General features: G+C 42.2%; 1 protein-coding gene across 1 annotated transcript; it reads left to right on the forward strand.

The window, feature by feature from the left end:
• The first annotated feature begins 7659 nt into the window (after positions 1 to 7659).
• On the forward strand, positions 7660 to 18127 carry ZNF157 (zinc finger protein 157). The gene is made up of 4 exons (XM_008575009.1): positions 7660 to 7673; positions 15280 to 15419; positions 15710 to 15805; positions 16706 to 18127. Exons 1-4 carry the CDS (start codon positions 7660 to 7662, stop codon positions 17926 to 17928), a joined length of 1473 nt encoding a protein of 490 aa, XP_008573231.1. The 3' UTR covers positions 17929 to 18127.
• The last annotated feature ends 2164 nt before the right edge of the window (positions 18128 to 20291 follow it).

Genomic DNA, 20291 nt, shown 5'->3' on the forward strand with positions numbered 1-20291 from the left:
CCCCCCCCCCCCGGCCGGGGGGGGGGGGCCGGTCTGTATGTGGGACCCGAACCCCCAGGCGGCAGCGCTGCCGCGCCTCCTAAGCGGCGCACTATCCAGTGCGCCACTGGGCCGGCCCCACGCTTGAGAATTTTGATAATGAGGAGCATGTGAATGTTGAGCAGATTCAAAAGCATTGTAAATCTTACATGTAATTGAATCTGCAGGAGTGTTTCTAGATGAAAGAGGACCTGGTAAAGCTGAATGTGCATGGATACGGGCAGCAAAAAAGGGGCAAGCGTGGTTATGAATTAAAGTTTGTAAGGAGACAAAGAACGTAATTCAGGGTCAGAGGTGGAACTTACATGAGGTGTTTCAATATCCTGCAAAACTAAAATCAAATACTGACTGTCTGAATATAAATTAAAGGGACTGTTCTGTAGTAAGGAATAGCATAAATAACAGCATGAAGTTCAATGTGCTGTGCAGAGGAGACTTGAACATACCTAGAAAAAGTTTGGCCATCAGTAATTACTGCTGCTAGTCCAGTGCTGGAACCATTGGTAAACACAAGAGAAACGTTAGATAAAGGAATCCAAGTAGTATTTTTAGGAAGGATGAAGAAAGTATGCTGAAAAAATTGTAACAGTTTATTTTGAGGGTAATGGACAGAGATTTGACCAGTAAACTCTGCAAAGGCTTCTTCGCCAAGCAGTGACAGAGCTTATTAACCATTGAAACCGCTGCAATGAGAAAGGAATAACAATATAATGAGGGTCAATTCCAAACAACTGTTGTAATTGATGCCGCCCTTTGATAATTAAAGCTGTGAGAAACAGATAATAAGGAGTTAAAGTACGAGTTTGGTGAGATGGCAAAAAAAGCCACTCCAATGGGCCGTGTTGCCATATTAACACAGTGGGAACAATAGGTGTGGGAAACAGGGTAAGAAATATGGGTGAAGATGGGTCTACACGAAAAACCTGTGATTTGTGGATGGCTTGTTCTACTTTCTGCAATGCATGGATTGCTGCAGGAGTTAAGCTTCTGGGAGAATTAGGTGATGAGTCACCCTTTAAAATGTCAAATAAAGGCTGAAGATCCACAGTTGTAAGCCAGAGGGAAAGACGAAGCCAGTTAATGTCTCCTAGTAATTTTTGGAAATCATTAAGGGTCTTGACAGAATCATGCCTGATTTGATTTTTTTGTGGGTGGATGGTCTTGTTGTTTATGATATGACCCAGATAGGAAAAGGGGTGCTGCATTTGAATTTTTTCCGGAGATAGAAACAAACCATAAGTAGTTAATACTTTGGAAAGGGAATCAAATACTGGAAGTAAACGCTGTTGATTTTCATGAGCAATTAAAATATCATCCATATAATGGATGATATATGCCTGAGGATATTGGCATCATAAAGGCTCAAGAACATTAGAAATATATTTTTGACATAATGTAGGACTGTTAGCCATACCTTGTGGCAATACCTTCCATTGATATCTTTTCATGGGGGCTTGAAAATTAAAACAGGGTACACTAAAAGTGAACCATTCACAATCTGAAGGAGACAAGGGGATAGAAAAGAAACAGTCTTGCAGGTCCAGGACCATTAAGTAAAATGAAGCAGGATAGCTATAGGAGATGGAAGGCCAGGTTGTAAAATGCCCATGGGTTTCACAACTTCATTAATAGCTCGGAGGTCTTGCAAAAATCTCCACAGCCAGATTTTTTCTTAATGACAAAAAGAGAGGTATTCCAAGGACTATTAGAGGGCTCAATATGGCCCTTGTGAAGTTGATCTTGAACGAAATTTTGACAAGCAAGCAATTTCTCCTGAGTAAGGGGCCACTGATCCACCCATACAGGTGTATCTGAGATCCAAGAAATTGGATCAGCAGTAGCAGGAGATATCAGGGTCCCCATTATAAAGGGTGAGAGGAATGGTGCAGAATTTCATTGGGACTCAATAGGAAAGCTCCCGTTTGCTGCAAGACATCATGTGCCCACAAATTAATAGGTATAGAAGAAAGCACATAGGGACGAAAAGTCCCGGAATGGCCTTCATTGTCAGTCCAAGTAGCAGGAGATATCAGGGTCCCCATTATAAAGGGTGAGAGGAATGGTGCAGAATTTCATTGGGACTCAATAGGAAAGCTCCCGTTTGCTGCAAGACATCATGTGCCCACAAATTAATAGGTATAGAAGAAAGCACATAGGGACGAAAAGTCCCGGAATGGCCTTCATTGTCAGTCCAAGTGAGGAAAGAGCTACTCTGCCAAGGTGCACTTGATTGGCTGATTCCGTGGAGCTCAGTCATGGCTGGCTGCAAAGGCCAAGAAGCAGGCCAGTATGCTCGGGATAGGACAGAAATATCAGCTCCCATATCTAACAACCCTTTAAAGAGTTTTCCCTTTCCTATTTGTTGTACCCAATAGGTTTTATCAGATGATCCAAACCTTTGCTCTCCCCATGGGCTATTTTGGAGAAACTTACCTGTAATTAAAAGAGGGACTAATACTAGTTGAGCTGTTTTCATGTCAGGAGAGACAGTGATGATTCCTTGCCTGTGGCAGCCATAACTCATATCTCTCCAATATTATCAGAGTCAATGACCCCAGGAAACACCTGAAGACCCTTTAAAGTAAGGCTGCTTCATCCCAAAATAATCCCTACACTGCCTGAAGGTAAAGGGCCAAATATACCAGTAGGGATAGCTTGTGGTCCCATAGTAGGGGTTAACACAAACCAAGCTGTGGGGCTGAGATCCAATCCTCCACTTCCTCTGGTTGCTCGGCAGAGGTTGGCAATGGTTTTTCAGAAGCCGACTTCAGAATTTGGCGAGGGTAGATGGACATGGCCACCATTGTTTGATGGGGCTGGGCCAGGCCCCACTTCCCATTTTCCTGTTGGGGAAGGGGCCAGCCTTCTACTGTGGTCTTGGAATGGCATTCATTAACTCAGTGATGTCCTCTCCGACATTGCGGACAGATATTAGGGGCAGAAGTAGAATGTGAAATGCCAGAATCTGAGTCCTGATTAGGACATTGCTTTGCAAAATAACCTCCCCTTCCGCATTTAAAGCATGTTTTGGGTCTGCGCTGAGGTTTTTTCTTTTCTTGTTCTCTAAAATATTGGGAGGGCATTATATTTCATAGAGCAGCTGCAAAAGCCACTCCCTGCATATATGAAGGTCCAATATCCTTACAGAGATGGACATAATCAGAGAGTGTTCCCTTTTTTCTGTAAGGGCAAATAGCAGCCTGGCAAGCTGTGTTGGCATTTTCATAAGCCCGCTGTTTAGTTAATAACATTCTACCTTCCCCATTTACCACTAGGCATCCCACGGCCTGCAGCAAATGGGATAAGAAATCCTGATATGCCTCATCAGGACCTTGACGGATCTTCCTAAGTTCTGTTTTAGTGCCAGCTGTGGGAAGCCTCCTCCAAGCTTGTTGAGCAAGAGTATTAATCTGCTGATACACATCAGCAGAGAATCCAAGCTGTCGTGCTACTGTAGCAAATTCATCTTCTCCTGCTAGCATATCAAAAGTAACCTCAAGTCCTTCCCTGTGATTGTGCTCAGCTTCTTCATGAGTGTGTTCAGAAAACTCTGATTTCCACAAAAGGTATTTCTCTCCACTAAGACAGGTGGTTGCTATATTTTTCCAGTCTACTGGGGGGGGGGAGGGAACTTCAACTGCCATTGTCTCAAGTAAGCTTAAAGTGAAAGGAGCCATGGCCCCATACTGTACCACTGCAGTTTTTAACTCCTTCAGAATTGTAAAAGGGAGCAGTTGATACTCTCGTACCACTTGTCCCTGAGCATTTACAGACTCAGTAACAGGATACCATCTGTATCACTGCAAGCCATCTTCCCCCTCTCCTGTGCCATTAGGAGAGCCTTCTGTAAAGGAGACATTTGAGGAGCACGGTGTAGGATGGGGTTTGTCTGAGGCACCACGTGGTCATGGGAAGACAGAGAGGACACCTTTGAAGACCATTAACGATTTTGATGGCAGGACTTTATCAGATGGTCGAAAGCCAACTGAAAATCACGGGACTCAATGGCCAAAGGTAGGGGTGGAGATGATGGCTCGACAAGAGGTGATTCCACCTCTATATCTATTTCCTCTTTATCCTCTATCTTTTCAGTGCATTCCCAGATCAAAGATTTTTCAATAACGTCAGTGGGGGAAGAAAGTATATCAGAAACTTCAGTAGGTTTAGAGACAGTTGAGGCCACAGGGGCTTTAGAAGCCTCATGGCTGGGATGTAAACAGTCTCTGATTAAATTCCATAAAGAAAAGGTGTCACCAGGGACCTTAGAAGGACCCACAACACAATAATGGTCTTGGAGCTGTCTCCCAACATGTTCCCAAGTTTCAATATTGACTGTCCCTTCTTCAGGAAACCAGAGGCAGACTTCTTGAATGTGATGTAAAAAATTTTTCTAACTGAACAATAGAGACATTGCAGCCCCAGGCTTTAAGCATAGATTTCAAGACTTGGAGAAAGAGGTCCCACTCTTTACTCCCGCCTTGTCCCATTAGTTTTACTCCTGACTATTGACTATATGCCTTTGTTCCTAAACAGAATAGGTGCACACCCTAAAACACGAAGTTTCTCTTACCTGTTTCCAAGAAGTTTTCTGTACTTAGGTCCCTGTTTGGGTGCCACTGGTTGAGATATATGCCTTTGTTCCTAAACAGAATAGGTGCACACCCTAAAACATGAAGGTTCCCTTACCTGTTTCCAAGAAGTTTCTCTGTACTTAGGTCTCTGTTTGGGTGCCACTTGTTGAGGACCAGTACCTGAGGGGAGACAGTAGAGAATTAATGAGGAGTCACATTTATGGGATCAGGAGGGCTTCCCAAGCTGCTGACCTGTGAAGCACCTTAGTTTATTTTAGGTTCTTTTTATAAGGCAGTAAAAAAAAAAATATACTGATTAAGCCAGTTATGTCTGGTACAAAGCTGTTTATAGAACACTTTCTGTTGCCATGGCACTTGAAGGTTCATGGCTAACTACTTATCAGCAAAATAAGAGCATAAATTCCTCCTTTGCAAAGTTCTCAGAATCCCGGGTTCAGGACTCTGTCAGCTTGTTATTTAATGTCTCACAGCTCCCCTTAAATTCCTATAGTGGTTTCCATAGATCCATGTCCCATCTGGATGTTCCCTTAGTAGACCAGTTTTCCATTGGCCAGACCATTGGGCACTGGCCATGCTTTGGTAAACACCCAAAAACAGGGTCTCTTATTGTTGTGCAGTTCTTCCACCACTGCAAGGGAAACAGCATGTTATTCAGCCCACTGAGCTGATTTGTTCTTACCTTCTTCAATCAGTTTTTCTATCAGGTGGTCATAGTATAATGACCTTCCTAACAGGATATTGTCCATCCAGTTCGGAACTGCCATCCATAAACCAAGAAGCTTTTTGTTGGCCAGTTGATAGCTGTTCGCAGGGTGCTGTACATGTGGCAATAGGATCTTTCAGTTCCTTTGGTGGTTCCAAAGTTGGCCCTAGAGGAAAAGAGGCTACCTGCTTGTGAATATGATGAATACTACCTTGTAGTCCTCCAGTGGCATGTTCCTGTAAAAACTGTTTCTATTATATTATAGAACTCTTCTGGGCACTGCCATCTTTATTAAGAGGGTTTCTCTGACAGCACCCAAGTCATTATGGGTGTTTCAAGTTTCAAGATTATTTTATGTCTTTTAGTCACAAATGGTGTATACTGTACCACCACATCTGGAAATTCTCTGGTCCAAAGTTTCAGCCTTTGCTGTTGGGTAGTACTCTCATGGGCTTTTGCCATAAGCTTCAGTCACTGTAAGTACAAGTTGCAGACATTTCCAAAATCATGTCTTAGTGTGGATCATAAAGGTCCAAAGGCATCAAGTGAGCTACTGCTTTTTGCAATTCACATAGTCTGCTTTTTTTCAAGCCCTTATTCAAATGTGGCCCTCTTTAGGGTTGTTTAATAGACAGAAGCTAGTAATATTTTTAGATGTGGAATATGCATCCTGCAGATTCCAAGTAACCTTATCAGGTGTTGCTTTTCTTGCTTAGTGCCACGGGTAGGTGATGATAGCAGTTCATTTTTTGTTGCCAGTGGAATGTCAGGGGTAGCTCCTGGCCATGTTATTCCTAGGAATTTTACCATTCGAGTGGGCCCTTGGATTTTTGTTGGATTTATTAACCAGCCTCTGTTGGTCACGAGTGTCACTACTGTGTTTAAGTCAGTCTTAGCTGTATATTCAGTTTCTGCTATTATCGTGATATCATTAGTGTAGTGTATTATTACACTTGGGAGGGACCTGCACCAAGTCCAAATCCCTTCTAACTAACTTACGATAGTAAGCTGGTGAATTCAGATAACACTGTGGCAATACAGTAAATGTAAACTGGGATCTCTCCCATGTGAAAGCAAACTGCAGTTGACTTCTGATGTTGAGATAGAGAAAAATGGATTTGCAGGATCAATCACTGAGCACCAGTCTCCTTTAGTTTCCTGTATTTTTTCACTGTTAAAACCCTGTCAGGAACTTCTGATGCTGTAGGCAGTGCTACTTCATTTAAGCCTTCATAGTTTCCTGTTAGTCTCCCTGAGCCACCTTCTTCACAGGCCACACAGGGCTATTCTAAGAGAATTTGTTGGACTAGCACCTCAGCTAACATGTCATTAAAGTGGTAATCTCTTTTTGTCCACCACGTATTCTGTGCTGCTTCAAATTAACAACTTGTATGGGCTCAGGCAAGTCTAAAGATTTTCATTTATCATTTATCATGTGCAATTAATATTGGCCAAGGGGTGAACTTATATGCCTTCAGTTTTACAATTCTAGGTAGGGGAAGTCTTCCATAGTCAGACATAGTATCTATCTCGGTAATACATTTAGGTAGGGGAGATGCAACCACCCATTCAGACATTCCCATTTTCATCCAAACTTTCACCTTAACTCCATCAACTGTTGTATCCCTGTATCCTCCCAATCTGACTGTGGCCCCTGTTAGGATTCCACCAACTGATTTTGGAATCACAGTTCATTGTACTTATCTATCAAGGAGTCCCAGAAAAGTTTTTTCTCCACATTTTACTTACACATGTGCATATGGCCTTGGGTCCCCAGACAAGATAAACCACAAGTCCATACTGACAATAAATTGAATGTATGAGGGAGAAGGGAAAGATCTTCCTTATGACTGAACGCCAATTAATAATGTGGAAAGAATAAGATAGAAAAATAACAATCTGCAACTGAGTAGAAAAAACAAACTTTTTTTTCCTACTGTACTCTCACAATACGGAACACTTCTGCAACCAATGTGTGTGTGAGTTTTCCCCACACACCAAGCAAGCAATCAATTCTGCAGTGACACCAGCTGGGTGTCCTTTAATTCAATGAGATTCTGACACTATCTACCTGGAGGTAGCATCAGATCCCGTAGGAGAGCTCAGTCCCACAACACTGTTCCCAACTTCAGATGCTAGTCACAAGTCCAGGCTTCCAGGAACTTCTGACCAACTGGCTGTAAATCAAGGTTCCCTTGACCCCCTCCTCGGATTCAGTTAATTTGCTAGAGTTGTTCATAGAACTCAGGGAAACACTTTACTTACATTTACTGATTTATTATCAAAGATCTTACAAAGGATACAGATGAACACCAGAAAGAAAAGATGCATACAGCAAGGTAAGTTGTGGTGGTGAGGTGGGGGGGGTTGTGGAGCTTCCATGCCCCTCTGGGGCATGCCACCCTTCAGGAACCTCCCGGAGTTCAGCTATCCAGAAGCTCCCAGAACTCAGTCCTTTTGGGTTTATATGGAGGCTTCATTACATAGGCATGTTGATTAAATCATTGGCCATTGGTTTATCAGCTCAACTTTCAGCCCCTCTCCCCTGTCTGGAGTTCAGGGTGGGATGGGACTGAAAGTTCCAACCTTCTAATCATGTGGTTGATTCTCCTGGCAACCATCCTCCATCCTGAGGCTGTCTAGCTGCACCCCCCAGCCACCAGTCATCTCATTTGCATAAAAAAGGTGCTTTATTACTCTGGAGATCTCAAGGATTTTAGAAGCTGTATCTCAGGAAATGGCAGAAAGACCAAACACATATTTCACAATATCACAGCAACTGCTGTAGTAATAATTGAGTCAAGCAAGAATCATTGATGGATGCCAAAGCTATTGTGTGAAAATTTAATGAGGAACAGAATATTTACATAATCCCAAAATATGTTCCTACAGATTACTCTTTAGTTACATAGGGAAAATTGGTAACTTTACAGTGGAGAAACTTGATAGATACTACCTTAACTAAATGATCAGAAATATGAAAATTAACTTGAAAATTCCTTCTAATCTCACCTTCTGGAGATAACCAGTCTTATTTTATTTTATTTTATTTTTTGGCGGCTGGCTGGTACAGGGATCTGAACCCTTGACTTTGGTGTTACAAGGCTGCACTCCAACCAACTGACCTAACGGGCCAGCGCAAAGAGAAAGTAATGATTTTTTTTTTGGCAGCTGGCCAGTATGGGGATCCAAACCCTTGACCTTCGTGTTATAACACCGCCCTCTAACAACTGAGCTAACCAGTCATCCCCAAGATAACCAGTCTTAACAGTTCAGTGAATATCTTTCCAGAACTCTGAAGTTTTTGAACATGGCTATCCAGTTTGTCCCAGTACCATCTGTCAGAAAGAGTATCCTTTCCCAACTGAATATCCTTGACATCTTTGTCAGATATCAATTGGCCATACATGTACGGGTCTTTTTCTAGACTATTTTGTCACATATTCAAGGGGTCTTCAAAAAGTTCATGGAAAGATTCATATTATCTTTTAATTCCATTTTTCCATGAGTTTTTTAAAGTACCTTTGTTTACAAAAGTACCACACTGTCTCGAAAACTATAGCTTTATAATAAGTATTGAAATTAGGTAGTGTAAGTCTTCTAACTTTTCCTTCTTCAAAATTGCTCTGGCTATTCTAGGTCCTTTTAAGTTGCATGTGAATTTTAGAATCAGCTTGTCAATTTCTAATTATTAAATTTCTTGCTTTATTGATTGTGATCAGTGTTGTTTGTAATATATCTATTTTAAGGAACCTACTGAGATTGTTTTCTTTATCCCCTAGTATATGATCAATTTTTCTGAATGTTCTGGGTGCACTTAAGAAAAAGTATATTCTGTATGATCAGGGTGTAGTGTTCAATATATATATATATATTGATCCAAAGGATCCACTTTATTGATTATATTGTTTAGGTCTTTTTTATGTCATTACTTGTTTGTTTATTTTTGTCTACTTAATCTGTGTCATTCTGCAAGTGGTATGTTAAAAGTCTCTCATTAGAGAATATTTGTATTTCTTCTTGCATTCCTTTAGTTTTTGGTTTATGCAGGGTGTTGCTTTGTTACCTTATTGCTTTCATTGGGTAAGTCTTTGTCCAACCCTTTAATTTTAGCCTTTTTGAACTACTGTGTTTTAAGCATGTCTCTTGTATACAGCATAATGCTGAGTTTTTCTTTATGAGGCAATGTAAAAACCCTTTTCTTTTAATAAGCAAATTAAGCCCATTCCTATTTGTTAGCATTGATGTTATGTTTGGTCTCAATTCTCTCATTTTATTTTATGTTGTAATTACTGTGTGTATGTGTTACATTTACTGTATTTCTTCCTCTATTGAATGTTTTCTCTAAATGTCTTTTGGTAATTAGGAAGGTTTGTATTGTTATACTAGTGGTTACCTTGGTGTTCGTATTGTCTATAGTACCTTTAGTCAACCCTTTTTTTAGCCCTTTTATCTTTTGCCATCTGATTTGTTCCTCACCTATTACCTGTACAGCAGTTAGTGATCTTATTTAGCCTTCTTCATTTTTTATCTCTTCTCCTCATGTTTTTTTAGTTGCATTCTTTCTACCTTGTCAGAACATTTACTATTTATACATTATCCTTCAACCCATGACCCCAGTCTCGTTTTATACAATCTTGGCTTTACAATTAAATATATGAAATGCTTACTGTCAGTCCTTTTGCCAAAATTTCCCCAGTCATCATTTTTGATTGGGTGAAGTGAATTCTTTTCTATGGTGCTGTCCAATAGAACTTCTTCTTGCAGTGCTGGGAATGTTCTGTATTTGTGCTGTCTGGTACTACTACTAGCCACATGTACACTGGAACACTGGAAATGTTCCTAGTGTGACTGAGGAGCTGAATTTAAAAATTTTTATTTCATTTTAGTTAATCAAGATTTAAATTTAAGTAGCTACATGTGGCTAGTAGCTACCAAACTGTACAGAAGAACTCTAGTAAATTCCTTAGGAGGGGCACATGAGTTCTGGCACATTCAAAACTGTTTACCCTCGATAGTTTTAAGGATATCTTGGCTGGAATTGGTCCATTTCATCTAAGCTGTAGAATTCACATGAATAGGGCCGGCCCGGTGGCACACTGGATAGTGCGCCGCTTGGGAAGCGTGGTGGCGCTCCCGCCCGAGGGTTCGGATCCCACATACAGACCGGTTCCCGCTCGCTGGCTGAGCGAGGCGCGGGAGCAGCACTGAGGGTTGCGATCCCATTGCCCGGTCCCGGTCCGGTACGGGGGCGACACTGAGGGTTGCGATCCGTTGCCGGACACGGAAAAAGACAAAAAAAAAAAAAAAAAGAATTCACATGAATAAAGGTGTTCATAGTATTTCCTTATTCTCATTTTAATGTCTGTGGGCTATACAGTGATATCTCGTCTTCCACTTCTTTTTTTTCCTCCCATTGACCAAACTTATCCTCTTCCACTTCTGATATTGATAATTTGTGTCTTTTTTGTTTGTTTGTTAGTCTGGCTAGAAGTTTAACCATATTTTGTCAGTCTCTTAAAAAATAAACTTTTGGTGTCATTGATTTATCTCTATTGTTTTTCCTATTTTTAATTTCACTGGTCTCTTTATTATTTCTTTTCTTCTTCTTGCTTTGAGTTTACTTTACTCTCTTTTCTAATTTTGTAAGGAATAAACTTAGATTGTTGATTTCAGACCTCTTTTTCTTTTTTACTATAAGTATTTGTTGCTGTAAATTTCCATTTTAGCACTACTTTAGCTGTATCCTGCAGATATTGATATATTTTAATTTTCTTTCAGTTCAAAATATTTCTAATTTACCTTGAGGCTTCCTTTTTGCTTTTTAAAAAAAATTATTTTATTTATTGAATCAAAATTGATTATACATATTTTTGGGGTTGAACATTGAGATATGTTGATTAAATCAATATTACTAGCATATATATTGTTACAAATCATAATTTTTCTTTATGCCCCTTGTCCAATCTCTCCCCATCCCCCTCTCCCTCCTCCTCCCCCCTCTAATTGCCCTAGATTTCTTCTCTCCTTCTGAAAGAATAATGGTTACTCTGTTAATTTGTTGCCTAGATGATCTCTTCAATGCTGAGAGATGTGATCAGTTCCCCCAATATTATCATAGAGCAGATGCTTCTTCTGTCACTCTGAAATGGGCTTTGTGGAGAGAGACAACCTCTCCTTTTCTTTATCTCTCCTGGTGACTCTTCTTGTGTGAGTGCACTCCAGTGGTTGGCAGACCATCTGTATGGTGGTTGTGGCATCCAGCCACTTTCGTGGCAGCCATGGTTATTGTGGTGGCTGTGGTGGGCCACCCATGTAGAGGTACTATTTTTGGTATGCTCCTTGGCACTGGTGGTATGCCTGGTTGTGGGGTGTGTTTGGTCCCCTTCTCCATGCCTCTGGTCCCTGGATGGGTCCCAAGGTGCTGGTGCCATGTGCCTGGTTGTGGGAGGGGTGGCTGGTCCCCTTCTCCATGTCTTGGGTCACTGGGTGAGACCCAAAGAGCTGGCTTGGTGTGCCTGGTAGTGGGAGAGGGGTCCAGTCCTCTTCTCCATGCCCTGGGTCCCTGGGCAGGCCCTGAGGTGTTGGCACAGTGTGCCTGGTTGAGGGAGGGTAGTCTGGTCTCCTTCTCCATGCCCCAGGTTTCTGGGTGGGCCCCAAGGCACTGGCGCCATGTGCCTGGTGGTGGGAGGAGGGTCCGGTCCCTTTATCCATGCCTTGGGTACCCAGGTGGGCCCCGACGTGCTGGCATTTTGTGCCTGGTTTGGGAAGAGGGTCCGGTCCCCGGCTCCATACCTCAGGTCACTGGGTGGGACCTGAGGCACTGGCTTGGTGTGCCTGGTTGTGGGAGAGAAGTCCAGTCCCCTTCTCCATGCCTCAGGTCACCAGGAAGGCCCTGAGGCACTGGCGTGGTGTGCCTGGTTGTGGGAGAGAGATCCAGTTCCCTTCTTTATGCCTCTGGACTGGGCAGGCCCCAAGGTGCTGGCGCGGTGTGCCTGGTTGTGGGAGAGAGGTCTGGTCCCCTTCTCCGTGCCTTGGGTCCGCAGGCTGGTCCCGAGGCACTGGCACAGTTTGCCTGGAAGTGGGAGTGGGGTCCGGTCCCCAGATCCAAGCCTCCGGTTCCCAGGTAGGCCTCCAGGTGCTGGTGGTGTGCATGGGCAGGAACTAATTTTTTGTCCTTTGCTTCTAACATGGGGGAACTCCCTGTGGGAAACAGTATTTGAGCTGTGTGGTTGTTTAAATTGCTACTTTGCTGCTGTTTCCCTAGGGAAGGCTTTTTGTGCAGCTCAGGGTTTAATGGTTGATTTTATAGGTACTTCCGGCTCTCCAGAGGCCCGGTGGATCTGTGTTCTGTAGAATCTCTGATCTGGGCCTGAGTTTTTTCATCAAACTGCCCCCAATGCAATTCTGCATTCCTGACCAGTCTCCTCTGAGTGGTCCTGTGCTGATTGGGGGGCAGGTCGGCTGTCCTTGCTGTGTCCCAGTTTTCCCATCTCCCCCACCGCCCATGCTCCAAACAATTCCCATGGGACGGGCCCTGCGCTGGTCCCTTGCGATGACTCACCGGCCTCTGAATGGCTCCCTTTTTTCAGTTGTTCTGGCTCCTCGTGGGAAACCTATTAGTGGTCTTGCTGTCCTGCGGCCACCGAGGCCCTCTTCTCTCCTGCCACCTCCAAGTAACTCCATCTGAAGGGCACAGCTGCGGCTTCTGCCAGCTCCTGCTCCTGCGCTCATCAGCTCGAGCCTTAAAGCAGCTGCAGCCCAAAATGCTCAGAGCAGCTTTTTCTTTCTCTCATTGTAGTTTCTCCCGCCTTCACGAACTCCGTAGGTCTCTCCTCCTCTTCCCCTCAGCTCCAACGGCCCCAGCTTGGCTGATGTTACATTTTTATAGTTGTAAATTTGGTTGATTTGTGGGAGAGAGTGACGCTGGGAACTGTCTATTCTGCCCTCTTGACTGGAACTCCCCTGAGGCTTCCGTTTTGAACCACGCATTGTGTTCTTTAGTTTCCAAATACATAGGGATTTTCTGGATGTCCTTCTCTTATTGATTTCTAGTTTAATTCCATTATGGTCAAAGAGTATACTTTGAATGGTTTTAGTTCTTTTAAATTTGTTCTGGTTTGTATCATCATTCAAGATATGGCCTAGCTTGGTAAATCTATGTGTACTTGAAGAAACTGTCTATTCTGTGTGGTTTTATGTGGAGTGTTTTGCAAAGTCAATAGGTCGATTGGTGGTATTCAGTTTTTCTATATCCTTGCTGATTTTCTGTCTACTAGTTCTTATTACTGAGAGAGATGTTGAAGTCTCCAGCCATAACTGTGAATTTGTCCATTTCTCCTTCCCTTCATTTCAGTTTTGCTTCATATATATTGGAGCTCTGTTATTAGGAGCAGTCTCCCTGACACCGCAGCTCCCAGGGGCTTCCTTTCCTATCCTCTGGGTTAGGGGCTTTAGTCTCTCCACTCTGGCACTCATGGTTTTGCAGCTAGGTTTGCCTTTGGGGCCAAGTAGTGGCAGGATAGAAAAAAAGCAATGGGGTCCTTTTCACATTCTTCAGACCATTATTCTTGTGGTCAGGAAAGAGGACTTCTCTCCCTTTGAGTTTGAGGTGCCTGCTGCTGCAGGGTTGCAGCTTTGGGTCTGGGGCTTGCTTGGGGGTAAGACTGCATGAGAAAAAAAGACAGGATTTCTCTTATTCTCTCTGTCCAACAGCCCCCCCCACTGCTTTTTCCTGAGACCAGAGAGGTCTTTTCTTAGCTTTTCAAGATAGAGGAGGTAAATGGGTATCCTCCTATCTACTACCTTAACCTGGAAATGGTGCTGTTACTTGAAACTGTCTCCCCTCTTTCTTACTTTCCAAGACTCCATATTTTTCTGGTTCTATTTTTACCATTCAAAAATTTGCATTGCCATCTTTATGGCATATTGGTGTCCCCTCAGATTCTGTACTTGGTGCTTCTCTGAAACTCTGTGTTCTCTCTTAGCTATTCAATTTATTCTGGTGGCTTCAGCTAGTACTGAAGTGATCTTGCCTCCCAAACCTTGGCCTATCCTGGTCCTCTCCTGAGCTCCACCTAGACAATTCCATCAGTATGTTCCATAAACACTCCAGTTTAGTTCCAAGATCTATCTCAATTTCCCCTCTGATCTATTGTCTCTCCTGTTTTGCCAATCTCAATATATGGCACCAGCCCCAACCCAGCTGTTCATGCAGTTATCCTGGGATTAATACTCTCTCTTCCTTTCTCTTCTGTATCATTTATAAATAGAAATATGTTGTGGATAGTCAGAAAATATTCCAATGGTGTAAGGAATAAAGTGTTTTGGAGACTGATGATCTATAGGGAAAAAAAAAACGGTGAAGGACCGTTCACATTTGGGCTCCTGAATGTGTCTATAGTCCTTTATCTCATCACAACCTGCAGCATAATTTTCTTGTCATTGTGCTGTATGTAGTTCCATGAACTCATCATGTGTGTTTCATGTCTTCCTGCATTTCCTCTGCTGTTGCACCATATCCATGAGGGAAACAATATTCTTGTTTAAAGATTCAAAGCTCTACCTCCCCAGGTGAAGTGCAGTCTGATAATACCAACTGAATTCAGTTCTGTCCCCTGTGAAATTCAGTCCCAGTGCCCCTGTCCCATGTCTAGCATCTTTTCTGTGTGTGAGGCCCTTGAGAGCAAGCCCTGTGCTTCTTCATTTTTGTTTCCCTGGCAACTTGCACAGGTTCAGGCACATACGAGCAGGGTTAACTCAGTAGTCTAGTAGTCTTTTCTTCATGAATTAACAAATTAACACAGTAGTGGGGTTTTTCAGGATCTCTCCCCCAAGACAAAGAATTGGGTATCTGGTATAGCTCTTTCTAGTTAACTCAACAGGGCTCCATTGAGAGAATTAGTTCCCACATCTTTTCCATGCATCCCATTCTGATCATTGCAGATTGCTGTTACAGGGATCCGTGTCATTTGAGGATGTGGCTGTGGATTTCACCCGACAGGAGTGGCACAGACTGGACCCTGCTCAGAGGACCATGCACAAGGATGTGATGCTGGAGACCTACAGCAACCTGGAATCTGTGGGTGAGGATCATTGTCTGTGTAACTCTTGGGGGCATGCATTTCCTTTCTTGATTGCTGTGATGTGTACAACCTCTGTAAAGTTAATGATATGTTAGTTTCAGATTCAAGGGTCACAGATGACTGATCAGTTTATGGCACCAGGAAGAATGTATGTATTCTCACTTCCCCAATGAAAGGTTTAAATGGGCCCCCTTCCTTGTGCAGCTCATGAAGATGCACCTTCCTCCTCCATCAGAGGTCCTAAAGCTCAGACAACTTGGCCCATGTCCTGTGCCATTTCCTGTTAACAGGCCTCTGCGTGGCCAAACCAGAGATGATTTTCAAGTTGGAGCGAGGAGAAGAGCTGTGGATATTAGAGGAGGAATCCTCAGGCCATGGTTACCCAGGTGAGTGAGCAAGAACCACACATATGGAAAATAGGGGAAATAAAATCCCAGGAATTGAGGTCAGAGGTTATCCTTGTACAATATTTTTCAGGTATCTCTTTATAGAGGCCCTAGCTCTTTGAAAATAAGGACAGAAGGTATACATGCTTCAGATATCTAAACCACACATCCCAATATCATGCTCATGTTCAGTGCACTCTCCTGTTTTATCTTGATTTTTGTAGAGTTATTTACCGCTCTTATCTCTGTCTCATCTTAGACATTTATTTTCCCTTCCCTCCATTGCCTTGGATGCCTTCTGTTGTCAGACATTCATTCATACGTTCATTGTCATTCACCAAACCTTAAATGAATATCAACTACACAAGGGTACTTCAAGAAGTTCATGGAAAATAAAATTAAAAGATAATGCAAATCTTTCCATGAACTTTTTGAAGTACCCTTGTGTAGTCACATGCTAGGTGTGGGGATCCAGCAGTGAATGAAATAATATCACTGTTCTCTTGGAGCTTGCAATCTAGTGTTATAAGGATAGATAGTAATGTGTACTTTTAGGAAATACAGTCAGGGAAGGCTTTTTGGTGAGGTTAACATTTGTGCACAAGCATCAGTAGAGTGAGAGACAGAGCCATGTAGATTTTGAGTATTCTGGGCACACAGAACAGTAAGTGCGAAACCTAGTCTGAGGGATATATCCCAGGACTAGCAAAGAGGCTGGTGTGGTTTAAATGGGGGTGAGACAGGGTGATAATGTTAAGAGGTGATATCAGAAAGTTAGCAGGGGGTCAAATTACATAGAGTTTTAAAGGCTATGTTAAAGAGTTTAATTTTATACTGTGACAAGGAAGCCCTTTTGGAGTTTTGCATGAAAGAGTGACATGCTCTGATTTGTTTTTAAAGGATCTCTGTCACTGCTGTGTAGCAACAGTTCTGTTGGGGGTAATGCCCTCAGGCATGATAGTGACTTTCAGCATCAGAAGATTCAAACTTTGGATCAAAACATTGAATATAATGTATGTGGGAAAGGCTTCCATGAGAAAACTTGCTTTGTTAGACACAAAAGAACACATACAGGAGATAAAAACTTTGAATGTCATGAATGTGGGAAAGCTTACTGCAGGAAATCAAACCTTGTTGAACATCTGAGAATACACACAGGGGAGAGACCCTATGGATGTGGTGAATGTGCAAAAACCTTCAGCGCAAGATCATACCTCATTGCTCATCAGAAAACTCACACAGGGGAGAAGCCTTTTGAATGTACTGAATGTGGGAAATCTTTTGGCAGGAAATCACAACTCATTCTACATCAGAGAACACACACAGGAGAGAGACCCTATGAATGTACCGAATGTGGGAAAACCTTTTCTGAGAAGGCAACCCTCACAATTCATCAAAGAACTCACACAGGGGAGAAACCCTATGAATGTACTGAATGTGGTAAAACATTTCGTGTAAAGATATCCCTTACCCAACACCAGAGAACTCACACGGGGGAGAAACCCTATGAATGTGGGGAATGTGGGAAAAACTTCCGTGAAAAGAAATCCCTAAATCAACATCAAAGAATTCACACAGGTGAGAAACCCTATGAATGTGATGAATGTGGGAAATTCTTCCGAATAAAGACAACTCTCAATAATCATCAGAGAACTCACACAGGAGAAAAACCCTATCAGTGTAATGAATGTGGGAAATCTTTCAGGGTGCACTCATCTCTCGGGATCCATCAGAGAATTCACACAGGAGAGAAACCATATGAATGTGATGAATGTGGTAATGCCTTCTATGTGAAAGCACGCCTCATTGAACATCAGAGAATGCATTCAGGAGAGAGACCTTATGAATGTAGTCAATGTGGAAAAATCTTCAGTATGAAGAAATCCCTTCGTCAACACCAGAGAACTCACACAGGAGAGAAACCTTATGAATGTAGTGAATGTGGAAATGCCTTCTATGTGAAAGTACGCCTCATTGAACATCAGCGAATTCACACAGGAGAGAGACCCTTTGAGTGTCAGCACTGTGGGAAAGCTTTCTGCCGGAAAGCACACCTCACAGAACATCAGAGAACTCACATGGGCCGATCCTTGCCTTTTACAATGCAGAAAGCTTCTCCCTGAAGACTCCCCTCACCAATGGGTCAAGCCCCTTGGGCATCTGATCACCTGGGCATACACGGTGTGTCTGTAACAATTTGGCACCTACATTGGGTTTTTCCTTCTATGCATTGACTGTTCATATCTTTTGCTCATTGTTTTCTAATGGGCTGTTCATTTTTTCTTCTTGGTTTAAATGTTGTTGTTTAATATATGAGAATATAAAAATCCTTTTTTAGTCATGTCTGTTACAAATATCTTCTCCCAGACTGTAGCTGGTTCTTTAATTTTCTTATCTCTTTTCTTCTGCTGAAATTTTATGTTTTTTTTTTTTTTCCTTTTTGTCTTTTTTCGTGACCGGTAACGGGATTGCAACCCTGGGTGTCGCGCCTGCACCGCGCTCAACCAGTGAGCGGACCGGTCTCTATATGGGATCCGAACCCTCGGTGGGAGTGCTGCCATGCTCCCAAGCGCCGCACTCTACCGAGTGCGCCACCAGGCCAGCCCTGAAATTTTATGTTTTAATATCATCAGTTTCAAGGTGATAATATTGTCCTATACTTCCCTCTAAAGTTAAGGTTTTCATTTCAACATTTAGAATTTTAATCTACCATGAGGGTTTTTTTTGTGTGTGTGTAGTATGAAGTGTACAATATATAATACCCTATTGTCTTTTTAAATTTTTACATACACAGCATCACACTATATTTAAAGTTCTGCAGCTTGCTTTTTTCATGTAATATCACCTTTTGAAGATCTATCCATGCTGATAAATATGGTCTTGTTTATTCATTTATCTTCCCATTCTCCTAGTGAAAGACATTTGCGTTATTTCTGTGTTTAGTGTCTAAAACTAGAGGTGGAACTATAGGTCATAGGGTTTAGGCAGTGTGTCGGTTATTAAACTATTGTGTCCCAGTTCCAAACCCACCCTTCTAGACTATGCTTTATGCCTCTACAAGCCACATTTCAGCCTTGCCAACGAGAGATACTAGATATAAACTTTGGGGCTAGGGAAGGAAGAAGGAACTTGCTCCCTTTTTCCTTCCTTTTAGTTTCCTCTTCATCAGAATGTCCACCCAGCATTGCTTTTTCACTTGGGCAGCAGCAGTTCCTTCTTGTAGCAGTAGTTTAATACAGTTTTCAGTTTTCTGGCACTGACAGAATCAGTCCCATCTGAGACACAGCATCAGCACTTCTAGAGGAATGAGTTGCAGCTGCATGGGATCACTCCTCCACACCCTTGTAATTTTTAATAATTTCAACTTTTTCACTGTGTTACCTTAGCTTGGCTGCTTTCTTCAGTTGCTACCTTCCTGATAACTTGAATGTTCTTGATAGAGTTTGGATGTGTTGTTCCCACCAAAACTCATGTGGAAATCTGATCCTCAATGTGGCAGTGTTGGGAGCTGTTTGAGTCATGGGGGCGGATCCCTCATGAATGGATTAATGCTCTCCCTGGGAGAGAGGGGCCTGAGTGAGATGTCACACTGTTAGTTCCTGCGAGAGCTGGTTGTTGTTTAAAAGACCCTGGCACCTCCTCTCTCTCTTGCTTGCTCTTGCCATGTGATCTGCTTGTACCTGCTGGCTGCCTGCCACTTTCTGCCATGAGTAGAAGCAGCCTGAGGCCCGTGCCAGACACAGTTGTCCCAGAATCGTAATCCAAATAAACCTCTGTTCTTTATATGTTACCCAGTCTCAGGTATTCTGTTATAGCATCATAAAATGGACTAAGACAGTTCTCTTTTAATTTCTTCAATTATGTAGTTAACAACATTACAACTAGTTAAAATTATTTATTATAAATTCTTTCTATTAAAATAACTGGAGTGTTGCTTCCTGGCTGGGCCTTGATTGATACAGAAGTTTTCTAACTTTATGATTTTTTCCTTCCAAATTTTATTAATTTACACTCTCATGAGCAGTTTGAGAAAGTTTCCATTTTTCTACACTCACCAGCACTTATTATCAGTTCATTAAATTGTTGCCAATCTGAAAGGTATGAAATGACTTTAAGCCTTTGCATCCATGAATGTAGTTTGTCTTTTTATTTCTTAACTCATACTTTTTGACCTTCAGTAAGATTTTGTGGTTTTCTCCAAGAAATTGTCATTGAAAATCAATTTCTTAATAGCTACTTTGCTCATGTATGTGTATATATATATATGCAAGGGTACTTCAAAAAGTTCATGGAAAAATAGAATTGAAAGATACTATGAATCTTTCCATGAACTTTTTGATGTATCCTTGTATATTTCAAAATAGAATGATGTTATGGAGTTTATATACATATATATATATGCACACATACACACCCCCCACATATTTATATGTAATTTGTGTGGCACACACATACACACCCACAAAGGATCTATGTTTTATGTTAG

Source organism: Galeopterus variegatus, unplaced genomic scaffold, assembly GCF_000696425.1.
Source record: "Galeopterus variegatus unplaced genomic scaffold, G_variegatus-3.0.2 Scaffold1127, whole genome shotgun sequence".
Lineage (NCBI taxonomy): Eukaryota > Metazoa > Chordata > Mammalia > Dermoptera > Cynocephalidae > Galeopterus > Galeopterus variegatus.